This window comes from Sander vitreus, chromosome 13 (genome assembly GCF_031162955.1).
Source record: "Sander vitreus isolate 19-12246 chromosome 13, sanVit1, whole genome shotgun sequence".
NCBI classification, from domain to species: Eukaryota; Metazoa; Chordata; class Actinopteri; order Perciformes; family Percidae; genus Sander; species Sander vitreus.
The window spans coordinates 7223750-7238061 of record NC_135867.1 but is presented as its reverse complement, the minus strand read 5'-3'; the positions used below and the strand labels follow the sequence as shown (position 1 = coordinate 7238061).

Genomic DNA, 14312 nt, shown 5'->3' with positions numbered 1-14312 from the left:
GTTACCTTAAATGTTGTGCTTGGTGAAAGATTACAATATTTTTTCAGATTGTTCTCCAAATTATGCATTGCTTTTGACCAGTTTAGCTGCTGCCGATGATTTGGCTCTTTTGAAACTCCACTAGTAGTAGTCTCGTGTTGATCTGCAAACTCGAGTGCTGATTGCCAGACATCATTTAAATGCTGACTAATACATCCATATTTCTAATGGTGTAACTGTATTCATTCAAATGTAAAACCCTTGTGTCCACTTGCTTGTACCTTTATACAGTCAAAACATCTCGCCACCTTAAAATACAGTAATATGTACCAGACACACAAACATGCAGTCCACTTCCATGCATTACCTGAGACTGCTGCAGATTGTGAAAGAGCCAGACGCTGGACTAGTTGAGGATTTGATTATGTTGGTTTGCTACAGGAGCTGAAGTTGCAGCTGGAGCAGAAGATGAGGAGGTAGAGGATGAAGACACAGTAGAGCCCGCAGCCTGGTACAGATTGTATTCACCTGGTATTTTCTGTTGAACCTACTCCTGCTTCTACTTGCTGTATCAGACTCTGACTGCTTCCTCAGACCTTGACATAGTCGCAGCTATTGTGCCGCTGCTGTACTTTTAATAAGCACTTACTCCGCCGGCTGCATTGGACCAAGGGAGCCAACAAACACTTTTTGGGCTCTTGAAGATGAAATACAATCCTTTGAGTATGATATACTGCCTGTTGCAAAACACTTTCCACTTAAAACACCAATAATGCAGGACAATTAGGCACAGTTACTGTCTGCACTCCTGCACATTGTCTCTCTGTCACTGTCTCTCGTCTTGGTCAGATGCTCTGCTGTCTTTGTTAAAGTCTGTGATCTCTGTCCCTCATCCAGACCTTCACCTACTGTCATGTATACACACCCTGACAGTGACACACACACACACACACACACACACACACACACACACACACACACACACACACACATACACACACATACATCATCATTGCCAGCCAGGTTAATCATTCTCTCATCGGTCAGAACCGGTGGTACACTATCGTCAGCAGCTCGCTCCAAACATTAAACGTTCAGCAGACCCCTGTTAGAGTATGAATATTTCAGGATATTAGTTCTCTGTGTAGTCGGGTGAAAAATGTTTTATTCAGCAAAAGATTTAAGTGTCATATTACTTTAATGAAAAGAGCTAAAAAAAAAAAAAAACTGTTATCCTTTCATGTTACGGGGAAAGAACCTCTGTTCCTCTAATCCCCAAAATTGCTTGTGAATTTTTTTTGTATTTTTAATTAAAATCAGCTATGGAATAAACTAGCCTAAGGCAAGAAAAATGAGGAGTGATTATAACGCTTTTGAAATAATTTATTTAGTTTTTTGTTTTATTTTGGGGGGGGGGTTCTCAAAAGAGACGTTTCCCTCTGTGTGACACGTGACGGTAAAGAAAGGCTAAACGTAAACAATGTGTTAGTCTGGGCCTTACTTTTATTTTCATTTTATGTTCCCTTTATTGCTTCTTCCTTCCTTCCTATATTGCTTCCTTCTCTCTTATTCCTTTGTTCGCTCAGTCAGTGAATTCATGACTTTGTTCATTGATAGGTCCATATTCATCTGTCCATTCACTCATTGTTGTTCTATTTCAAATGATAGAGTGAACCCTAACCATTGGAGTTTTTTTTTTATCCATTTCCAATGACTCAACAATACATTTTTGGCACTTTAAAACAATATTCAGCAGGGTGTTCTTCAGGAATTACAAACTGATTTATTTTTATATAATCAGTGTTTTTTTTTTTTAACCATAATTGATTCTAATTAAACATCGTACATGTCTACAATTATTTTTGATGGCACTTTCCAGACTCCATACAAAAACCTGCCATAACATATTGTGAATTTACTGCTCATTTAAGCTAACACCAAACTTGGCTGCCTGCTTTACGTCATCATCCATCAACTGTTTGCTGGGTTGTCCATTTGACTGCTGATACTGAGAGCTACAAAAACAGCAACGCAGAACAATAAATAATACATACCATGCCAGTGTATCTTCATGAATATGCCCTTTACTTGTTCGGTTAGTGGCATCTAAACTGTTTACATGTGCCATTAGTGTCTTTATCAATGTTAGTAGCTACAGTCACCCAGTTTGCTGCTGATCCCGTCCTGAAGCTCGAGCCTTTAGTTTCTAATCCCTCCAACCGGCCCTCACATTGCGGCAGCATCATAATGGGATTAACGCGTAATCTGGTCACTTCCCCTATGAAGCAGAATGAGAGGGCAACGTCCACACACTCAGAAACACTGAGCCATTATTATAAATCACAGAGGGGCATTATCTGGACACACTGCATACTAATGAGGCAGCTCAGGTCGGCCTGTGACCATTTGTCATATTGTTGTGACTGACTGGTGGTCAGTTACTGTGGATGGACGTGAGGAACATAGAATATAATGGTGTTTGGTTTTGGTGGTGTAACTTTGTAAAGTAGTCTAAAACGTGCATGATATGGCCGGAAATATGTAAACATCTGAACATTACACCCCTATTTCATTGTTAAAAATGTCATTCCAAAGCCATGGGCATTGATCTGCTGCTTTAACAGCCTCAACTCTTCTGGGAAGGCTTACTACAAGATTTTGGAACCTGGCTGCAAGGATTTTTGGGAACACTTTATAATAATGGTACATGAATTATCATGAATTCATGCATGAAAAGCATGGCTTTATTCATGTAGTACTTCATGAGCTATCAGTAATGTATAAGAATTAATAGTATATCATGCAGGAACAATTTGTTAATTAATGCATCAATTAAGATGTTTGAATCATCATGATTTCTGATTTATTAATGATGTTCATGTCTTCTTAATAAAAAAATGACCAGTCAGAGCAGTGTACATATATTCTGAAGAATTGTAGTGTTGTAATCATGGTTAACTAAACATTACTTCTTCATTACTTCATCGTGTTTGTGGCCCTTCAAATAAAGTGCTGACCTGGTCCATCTTTAACATTGATAAATAAGATATGAATTTTATTAATTATGGGTCCTTCCATTCCCCTACGTACACACAGAATGCAGGCTATCTAACTATCTCCAAGGTTAATAAGCACTAAACTGGCAGCAGAGCATTTTAATTCCGAGCTCCAGACTTGATCAGAGAGGCAAACACCATGAAAAATTCAAATTCAATTCAAATTCTAATTTATTTGTCACATACACAATAATACACAGTACAATGTGCAGGGAAATCCATTGTGTACCTTGTTCCAGCTCAATAAAAACAATAACATAAAAATCCCGAATAAACCATGAAAAACAACCCTCAGACCAAAACTCCACTAACGCATGTGGACAGGAGCTTCCACATACTTTTGGTTATTGTACTAACTACGGGCCACCAGGGGGCCCCAAACTTACACATCAGTCATCAATGTTTTCACTTTTTGGGAAGTAAAAAAAAAAATCCTTTATTACTGTTGTAGTAGGCATTTGAGAGGGGTTAAAGACCCTCAAAAACCTCAAACCGAAGATAGGCATGCAATACTTTCAATTAACTGAAAACATTAAAATGACCAACACCAGGAAAACAGTCTAACCACTGAGCTTTTTTATATTTAAACAAAGGAGTGAGCAACTTTAAGACGGAAAAAACAACAACAATGAACAATTTTAATTGCTCTGAGACATTGTTCGGCTACTTAAAGGTCCCATGGCATGACATTTTCACTTTATGAGGTTTTTAAACATTAATATGAGTTCCCCCAGCCTGCCTATGGTCCCCCAGTGGCTAGAAATGGCAATAGGTGTAAACAGAGCCCTGGGTATCCTGCTCTGCCTTTGAGAAAATGAAAGCTCAGATGGGCCGATCTGGAATCTCCTCCTTATGAGGTCATAAGGGGAAAGGTTACCTCTCCTTTCTCTGCTTTGCCCGCCTAGAGAATTTGACCCACCCATGAGAAAGAGAGAGACATCATGGCTTTCAAACGAGCAAAGTGGCAGTTGGTCAAAGCCACACCCCCACTCTCCACCTTGCCCCCCCTCTCTCCTCCTCAATAGCTACAGACACAGAAATGGCACATCTTAAGTAAAGCTCATTGTGGGACTGGCTCTAGTGGCTGTAATTCTGCACCAAGGCTGAATTTCGGGAAAGAGACTTCAGATACGGTATTAGGGGACCACTAAGGTCTATATAAAAGAGACTTCAGATACAGTATTAGGGGACCACTAAGGCCTATATAAAAGCATCCAAAGAGCACCATGTCATGGGACCTTTAAACAGCGGTACATGTCGATTATCTTCGCTCTTTGGTAGCTGCTTCAGCTATCTTCCTGAAAAAATGAACCGGCAAGCTAACTGCTAAGCCATCACCGGTCTATTGCTGACACCGTGCAGTTGTTGCCATCATCCACTGATCCACGCTGACTCTCCCTTTCATCTAATTACTCACATTAACTTCAGGTGTGCCAAAACACACATTCTGATGTGGTTTAGTGCATACACAGAAATCCTGTCCATAAGTCTCACACAGTAGCCTCAATATAGAACTGGAGAGACCTCTAGTGGCCAATAGAAAAAACTGCAACATTTCAACAATTAACAGCTGCTTGAGAGTTATTTTGTAACAACCTCCATACATTTGGTTTACAAGCTCCTTCACTCTCATTGACCTTCCTAAAGTACCAAGTACCAAGATTGCAACTGTAGTCATCCCTGCTACATTTGAGAGTGGAGTATAATGTATATTGTCACCACCTGAGAGGGTGTATGAGGTTGTGGTGGGACATTGTTAGAAGGCCTCTGTGTTCCCTCCTCCGGCAGCCAAATGGACTTTATGGGCATGACCAGCAATAAGTGCCAAGTTTCTGTCAATAACCACATCAATGCAATGCAGTGTACCAGCTGTACAATGTACTTCACTGTACATTATTAAATATGTTTAGTACTGGATACCATATCTAGCAGACATGGAGCAACATTAGCATGCATGTTATTGTGTCTCTGAATGTAGGCATACAGTTATAGTTGCTAATTTTTTTTGCTGAAAATAGCAACCTCCTGTGGCTGGAAATGGGGTTTATAAGAGCAGTGAGACTGAACCAAATGAGCTAAAAAATGCTTAATTCCTCTGTAGAGCTAAGGGAACTGCATAGTTTGATTATCTGTGGGTTCACCTTTAACACTTCATAGACATACACTTTGGTTTTTGTACGAATTAAATAAACAACATAGACAATGTATTTTAATAAGCTTAAGATGTGCTTGTAGGTGGATTTTGTCCTTTTTGGAGAGATCCATTCTAGCTGTTTCAAGTTTGTACCATATATGCTAAATCATAGCTAAGCTAAGCTAACTGGCTGCTGGCTTAAGCTTCATTTTTAACTGCCAGTGATAGAGTAGTAGCTATCTTTTATCTAACTCTCAGCAAGAAAGCAAATCCATATTTCTAAAAAAAAATTGGAAATGTCCCTTTACTTAAAATAAGAAGCTGAATAACAACATAGGCTACAAAGCTAGAACAAATGTGCAAAGCATACTGTAATGCAAAGAAGCCAAGAATAAAACGTTTTTACATCACAAAGTGAAGAATAAGGTACTAGAAAACTGTGTGCAGCCAAGCAGTAGAGGTCTCTATTTCGCGGTACAGCTGTCAAACTGGGGCAGTGGCACTCCCAGTAGAAGACAAGCTGACCAATCCCACGTGTTTCTCAGTGTGGACTTTTCACTCCACTGACCAATCCGAACGTTTTAAAATGAGCCGGAAAAGGCGATGTGATCCATACATGGACTGGATCCATATGAAGGTTTTGACCCCACCCACCACAGACACATCAGAGAAATATGAAAATGAATCGCCCACGCGTTTAAATGGATTCACGTGTTGACAGTGGACATTGAGTGTTAACCGCTAAAAACTGGCTCTAACATTCTTCCATAGATTCATTATGTTTCAGATATCTTCTCAAATCTGCCTGTTAGCTGTCAGTTTGCCTGTGCTCGAGCTCAAAGAGAACCCTACACCAAACTTGAATTAGAAGTTTCGCTATTTAAGGTTTCATTACTTATTAACGAATGTACGAGCACTTTTTGTGAATTAAGATCTTATAATGAAACATTAGTAACCAGTTTTCAGTTCGGCATACGCAAGCTTTTTCAAACAGCACTGCATTCGTGTAAAATGTTAACTTTAATTACTGGCACGACAGATGTTTTCCATTTGAAGATGCATTGTCAAAGGCGGATAAAGAACACTGAGAGCCGTGTCGTGAATGTGGTATATTATGGCGAAAAACGTTATTTTGTAGATTGTATTGATGCCGAACAACAAACGTAGTACCAATGGTTGTAAATGGCATTGAGTCATGCGTTTTGAGTCATGTATATTGAACCAATAAAGACGGGCCAATTTAAATCCCCCTCCTTTTAACGGAGAACGTCACGGAGATGAGCTAGACTGTAGTTTACTCTCATCTTTCCCCCAGGAGGCTCTGCTTCCCAGCCCCTTTGTTCAGTCTAGCCGGTGGGTTGAGTCAGAGGGAGGCTGTGCTAACCCAGCATATCCATACCACTGTGGGAACACCGACAAGAGTGAGAACGGGCCGAAAAAAAATAGCTGATTATCCGGGAGACCAGACTGAGACTGTTAGCTTGTTTAATCAGAGCCAGACAAGAGAAAAGTTGATTTAGAGTGTTGCTGATGCTGCGTTTCGTTTCGGGAACCGTCAGGACCTGTGTGCCAGTGTTCGGCTACTTAAACAGCGGTGTACATGTCGATTATCTTCGCTCTTTGGTAGCTGCTTCAGCTATCTTCCTGAAAAAATGAACCGGCAAGCTAACTGCTAAGCCATCACCGGTCTATTGCTGACACCGTGCAGTTGTTGCCATCATCCACTGATCCACGCTGACTCTCCCTTTCAATTTCTGCTCAGCATCCATATTTGCATCCCAGGGAGTGGCAACCACTAGTCCCTCTCTTCTGGCAAGAAAATTGAAAGTTGGCCGGTTGTCGGACACCCTTCGGACGCTCCAATTTCGCATAGAAATGTGAGTATTTTCCTGTATTGATGTGCTTTTATGACATTTTTGCTGGGAGGAACTCGGGGTTTAGCCTAAGTGAAGGGCAGTCTGGACCACGTTGCCGCAGTAGCTACAACAATGGATCAAACTGGTGTTGTGTTACATTTTGTTGAGGTGCGCATTATCATCCCAACGCTTTCATCCTGTTATCCCTCAAATCAGGTGTCGATTGGAAAATGGCCCATATGAATAAAAGCCTCGGATAGGATATGAAAATCCCAGCAGTCGACACTGAAGGGCCTTATTTTTTACTTCACTTACAAGAAAAACATCATTCTCGACAGGTTTATTGGATTGATTGCTCTACAATGAAAATGCCTTTTTTTTTTATCATCAGGATGAGCCGAGTGTAAATATTAGGCCTATATAGGATTTAGCTATGCCTGGAATCTGCTTGTTTCCCCCCCTGTGTAGTTTAAAACCTCAACCAGATGTGTGTTGTTTATTGTAGCTATAACAGCATTATATATTCTTAATGGCCTTTGGGCCAAGATTTGTAGGCCATGCTGCACTTGGGCACCGGCCTACATTAACTATCAGGCATATTATTAAATTGATAAGTTGACCATGAACGAATGTATGAAGCAATGAGGTGTTATTATTAATGCTGACTTTACTGTGACATAGGTAACGATTATCACAATACTAATAAGCTTATTGTAAATAGGCTACTTTTAAATGTTACTGTTAGATTGCCAGGTGTTGAATAGATAACCTGGACAAAACCTATATAAAAACTGTCAAAAACAGACATTGACAGAGGTAGCCTAAATATAACTAGAACAAAGAACAACTGAACCTAAAACATTTCAGCTTCTTGATCTGTAAGTGTTTCGCTGTGCCACTACAGGGTTTGGTTGTTCATTAAGGAGGGCTCCTTGCCTTGCTCAGGGGCACTACAGCAGTAGTGTAGAAGTGGTTTTACAATTTGGGAATAGTGCCTACATCTCATTTATTTCTACATATGCATAGTTTTGTCATAATGAGCCGCCAACAACACAAATGTGAACATACTTATAGTCAGAAATAAGGCCAAAGTGCTTGGATATTTTTCTGTCACCGTTACCAATGAAGCTTCTGACATTATTGGTGCCAATTAAGCATGGTATATTGGAGCATTTCAGACTCCTAAATGTACACAAATCCCAATATGATTCTTTGTTTCCTTTTTGTCATTATATTTGAATGCAAAGTAGGACGAAGACCAGAAATATAAATAAAAGCTCCATACTGTAAACAAAACAAAAAAATCGCACCACAAGTCCAGGGTTTCTTCTGTCTGCGGCTCCCAATATTTTCCTATGACTGGCAACACCTTGTCACAGTTTATGGCCTATATTGTGACATGAGAAGTCTGACAAGGAAGAAGTACCAAGAATTCCACAAGAAAAGAGGAAGAAAAAAATTAGAATACAAGTCAGAAGAAATACACTTTTTCTTTCTTTTTTTTATCGATTATGACCCCTCAGCTTTATCTAGTGACTCCTCAGTGGATCCTGGCCCCCATGTTGCTGCACTAAACCATGAATCCCTGAATCTAAAGTATGCACAAAATATTCAAGTCATGGTAAGATAAGAAATTTCAACAAATGTTTGAACAGCTTTTGGAAAAATAACTTGCATTGTTCTGCTGTACAAACAGCTACACATTTCCTGCTCCCTGTCATCTCGTATACTCCTGTTCCTGTGAAAACCAGTTGTGAGTTGTTCTACTTCAACAGTCTGGGTCCATTCATACAGATTTGGAGGCTGGGCGAGACACATAAGCATGCCCTTGTGCTTATTTACCTATTATTTCTCTTAACTGTTCCTATATTTATCCCAACAGCTAAACATGGAGAGCGACAGCCACCACTCTCACATCTAGTGCCTGATCCACAAGCCTTCATCACCCAGGGAGGAGCTCTCAGGTCCTGGCCGTCTCCTTGCTTCTGTAGAATGAATATGCTCAAGTCCAGTGGACTGAAAATCCCTGGCCGGGGAACCAAGCATTCCAGCCCAGTTGGAAGGACCTCAGCGGGAGGAACCTCCAGCCCTCTTGTCCCTAGAGACAGTAAGTAACTTCCTCCTTCTGACCCCTTGAAAAAATATAGGGAATTTTTTTTCTTCCAGCGATTTCTTCTCATCACCGGAAGTGGCTTAGACCATTTATTTGTGTTAATGACTCAGTAGAGCACAGCTGCATTAGATTACACGCACACGGAAGCTGGGAAGTGTTTTCTTAAGCTTAATCTTCTAGCGTATTTATTGGAAGATCTCCAATGCAACTTTTTTTTTCTTTTTAGCTTTCGGCAGTTTTAATGGGTGCCACACTCTCTCCATTTAAAATAATGTATATTTATATAGATGTAATATGCATTTATATGCCCCTGTTATGTGTGCCAATCGGTAATTTCATACTTTGTGGTTCTATACGGTTTTTCATTTGTGTAGGGATTTTAAAGCTGCACTAACCATTTTTTAAATATTAAAACATGGATTAAATGTTCGTGAAATGTAACAAACCCACACTGAATTGTCACCTGACTCTGCAGCTCCCCACTGGGTGGGTGAATATTGGACTTACGTGAGGTGGCCAGAAACACTACTCCAAATAAATGCTAATGTTGCTCTGTCTGCTGGATGTGTAAATAGCATGTTTCCTAACATGTTGCATGGCATATTAACTTAAGATGATAATATATCAGAGTTGTGTCAACAGCTTGTTGCAGCTTTAAAGGGGACATATTAAAAAAACTCACTTTTTCAGTGCTAGTGCATATACATTTGAGTAGCTGGAGTGGCTACTTACCCACAAACTGTGAAATAAGACAACCCAGTCAGTTTTTTTGTGGGCTGCCTCAATCAGAAAACATAGGATTCAACAAGCAATTCAGATTTGGCTCCTCTTCCTACATCACATGCAGGCTCATTAGAGCACCTCCCCAATCTGAGTATCCCCCCACAGCTTGAGAACAACCTTTGCAAAGGTGCGCCATATTTTTCTCGCTAGCCAATCAGAGCAGAATGAGCTTTTTTCAGGAGGGGGCTTAAAGAGACGGGCGCTAAAAGCGGAGCGTTTCAGACTGAGGTATATTCAGACAGATAGTATGGGAAAAAATAATGTGTACCAGCGTGTAAACATGTTCTAGTAGAAACCCAAAATACAGGTATGAACCTGAAAATGATCATGATCGTCTCCTTTAACACATTTTAGAATGCATTTGCTAAAAAGCTGATTAATTATATTCAGATAGCACTTTTTGTGGGAAATGGAAGAAGACATAACGAAAAATACCATTACAATAACGATTTTTCACAACATTTAGGGAAATATGTTTTATGATCCACAGCACCAAAACACAGCATTTGATTTTATGTGGATCCAGGTTTTGATATATCTTGTTATATATGTTAGAGTTCCATCATTGTCCAAAAACTATTAAAAACACATCAATGAGCCCCACTGTTGCACTGGCTGACATCTTCCTTTATTAGGAAAGCCATAAAGTATTGAGAGACGAAGTAGCGCACAGGCATTTATCTCTTAATAGTATTTATTGCCAATAACAAAAATATAGAATATCGCTAGCCTTATCCTTAATCAGAAATCTAAAAATGAAAAGGTGAAATGTAGACATGTGACTTTTACAACTTTGACATTACAGCTACTGAAAACTGACTACTCACGAAAATTAGACCTCTCTGAAAAACACTCATCAAAACGACAACCCCTGCCTGCAAAAAGTAATCACAGCTGTTCTCACTCTTAAATGCAGCCACACTGTTTATCCTCTCCGGTTTTAGCTCACACGACAGCCCCATCCCACCAGCTTCACATGCATATGTTAAAGCTGTAATTTAGCAGAAAAAGAACTAAGTGAACACAACAGAGGAATAGCCAGCCCTCTTTGGCTGATAGTACGCTTGTTTCTCATTAGCGTCAGCGAGTACGGGAGGCAGCTACAAGTGTGTCATGGTTCATGTTAACTGTGGAATGTCATGGGAGCGAGGGAAGAAGTTGCTATGTAAGTTGTTCCAACACAGGAAGGGTTTCATTTACTGAAACTTACACAGTTTATAATTACTCCAGTGCACTGTCAGCATTTTATTTAATATTATGTTAATGGTTCTCTTAGTATTAACTATCAAAGTGGCCAACCTAAGCTGGATAGAATAGCATTAAACTCATTGACTTCTATCCTACGCCAGTTCATAATTGTTCATGCGTAGATAGAAAGTTCTTAGATAAGAAGGAGCTTTAACTTCTTTTAAAAAAATATTTCTGCCTTCCAGAAATTAGTTAAAAAAATACTATTTATTACAAGCTGTATTATTACTTTGACAATTGAATAGGTTTGGATCTAGTAAAATAATAAGATATGAATACCTGTCCAAAATAGTGTTTTACCTTGAAAAGCTGTTTAGAATGTTCTAAATGCAGCCCTGTGGCCTAAAAAATTATGTTCACATACAATTAAACTGCATTCTCAATTACGTTTTGAGGGAAACATATTTTCTCCCGGAGTACGTTTTCTTGGTTAGGTTTAGGAAAAGACTGTGGTTTGGGTTCAAATAAGTTTTTTGCAAGATGTAATGATGTAAGTTTAGTTTTTTGAAGGATCCCCATTAGAAGCACACATAGACTCTACTCTTCCTGGGGTCCTTGTTAAGTATGCATGTTAAATAAATAAATAAATAAATAAATAAAGTCGACGTTTTGGTATCACATAGGACACGGACAGCGGTCTCCTCGACAAAAGTCCTGTTTGTTTGACCCGTCTATCCAGCCCGACCTCCTCACTTTGCGGACTTTAATCAGAAACGTATTTGTGATACCTTAAAAAACAAACGTAACCCGGGAGAAAATATGTTTCCCTCAAAACGTAATTAAAAAATACAGTTTATTTGTGTAGGAACGACATTTGTAGGTGACAGGGCCGTCTAAAACACACCTCTGTAGCATAATAAGCATATTCTTTTCCTTGGTTTGTTAAAGCCATTTATTAGCATTTTGAAAGAGAGTAAACACAAATGGCATTTATTTATCTATCCAAGTTTGTGTTTGGCCTGGGGGTCATTTTTGTTTCTCTCTGTGTGAAAGGCAGAACAGCTCAAATTGTATCTTGAATTATCCTGAACTCGGCCATTACCAGCTAATCCCTTAATGCTGCCTGTCAGCTGTTAGGTAGCTGCCCTAATTTGAAGTGCTCGTCTAAATTCCTGCCTATGGTTTAAACAGTTTGTTTCTACCACATATAAACTCATTAGTTTGCTCACATCCTGTTTATCCACGCAAATCAAATACATACAATCATGATGCATGTAGCATGTTTTCCTTTCCCAATGTTGTGCTTTCTGCATGTCATTTCAATTTTTGAGATATCTACAATGATATCATATACATCATCGCACTGTTGTATCATTTACTGCATTAGACTAATGAGATTCACATTTCAGATATTCACAATTCACTTATTACTAATGGCAATTTATTTGTAGATGGCCAGAATGCAATTGCAGATATCTTTTCTAATCTTTCTCATTTCAATTCTCACGGGTCACGTTGTAGTTATGACTAGTCAAAATGTATTTGTAGATATATCAAACGTAAGTTGTGATAGTCACTCAAACCTTTACAGTTCGGAATGGCTTCCCTAAATAACTTTTTAAATCATATCCAAATATCTTTCTAGATATTTTAAAAGAAATTAGGACTGTTATTAACTTCAAGATCCAGATTAAATTCAAGATATGTCAAACTCCATTTTCAGATATCTTCTCAGACTAGACTTTTAGATATAAAAATATAATTAAGATATCTTGTATCTAAATGTGCTGAATGAAAGTTAATCGAATAGACATTTTGTCTAGTCAGAACTACATTGAAGATATCTTGACTCTTTAAAGAATTGAGTCAAGTCTGAATTATAGGTTCATTGTTACTAGTCAAAATATAATTAGAGATATCTTAAAGGAAGAGTGTAAAATCTGCTTATTCGCTTTCTTGCGAATTAGATAAGAAGATTGGTATCGCTCTCATGTATGCACTTTAAATATAACGCTGGAACCAGCAGCTGGTTAGCATAGTGTAAAGACTGGAAAACGGGGGGGAAACTGCAAGCCTGGCTTTGTCCATGTTGAAAACATCCTCCTACCAGTACCTCCTAAAGCTTAATTAACATGTCAATATTTTTAAATTAAAGGTTTGACTAGTCATGAATAGGGTTGGGTACCGAAACGCGATGCCAATGGGGCACAGGTTCTGACGTAAACGGTAGTAACGAGACCGAATAAGAACGACATTTTCAGTGCCTGACTTCCAGAAGCATCGCTGCATGGGACGCTACGTTACCGTTAGCTAGTAGCTGGATTAAACACAATGGTTAAAATGCTGACAGCTTACGTTAAGCGGTGTAAAGTGTGACTGTATTTCCCTGTAGAGGATTCCAACACCGGGACGTAACAGTACACACTCACGTTGTCGGAAAAACAACACACAGACGATGCATTCACTTGAAACTCGCCAGCCTTGTGGTGCATTTTAAGTTATTGTAAAATACCCTTTTCCCATCTGGTGCTTGTTTTTGTTGTTTACCAGCAATTTACTGGTGAAATAAGTCATTGTTATAAGTTATTGTCATTACATTATTAATCAATCATTTAATTGTGACCATATGGCCTTAGCAATAAACAAGCCATTCTTTAATGTCGCCAACTGTCGTTTTGTGCTACGTTTTTTATATTTTATATTATATACATTATAAATATATATATTTCAGTTCAGGCACCGTTTAGGCACCGGCACCGTTTTAAAAGTATCGTTTTAGCACCGGTATCGGAAAAAACCCAAACGATACCTAACCCTAGTCATGAATTCATTGCAGATATATTTATTGTAAATTATGTTCACTTGCCATACATTTAAATCAAACCTTACAATTTGTGGCAGTCCATCAATCTGTACTTCAGAAATCATGTAGGGTAGCTGAGAACAGGTCTGTCCAATACTCAAAGAGCACCTAGATCACACAGGAGCCTTTTTTGAACACTAGTTAATTTCATAGGTGACAATTCTGGTGTCTCTGTCAGCTGGTCAGTCAGTCAACCTTCTTGTTTTTAATAGGAGGATGCCTTGTACCCCTGATTATCCTGATTGGTGTATTATTTTCAGTTATATCCCTCTTGTTAATTCAAGTTGGCTATTAACACTAATAAGATGTCGGTGGGACAATACTGATGCCTCAGATAGTA

The 14312-nt window shown here is 39.0% G+C and overlaps 1 protein-coding gene across 2 annotated transcripts in view; it reads left to right on the top strand.

Annotated features, from left to right (window-relative positions):
* Positions 1 to 6480: 6480 nt before the first annotated feature.
* clip2 (CAP-GLY domain containing linker protein 2) overlaps positions 6481 to 14312 on the top strand; it is a 43805-nt gene continuing 35973 nt past the window's right edge. For both annotated transcript variants that reach the window (XM_078266165.1, XM_078266164.1), the window contains exons 1-2: positions 6481 to 7046; positions 8908 to 9132. In XM_078266165.1, the coding sequence (XP_078122291.1) occupies positions 9018 to 9132 (115 nt within the window). In that variant the 5' untranslated portion in view covers positions 6481 to 7046; positions 8908 to 9017. The remainder of the gene's footprint in view (positions 7047 to 8907; positions 9133 to 14312) is intronic.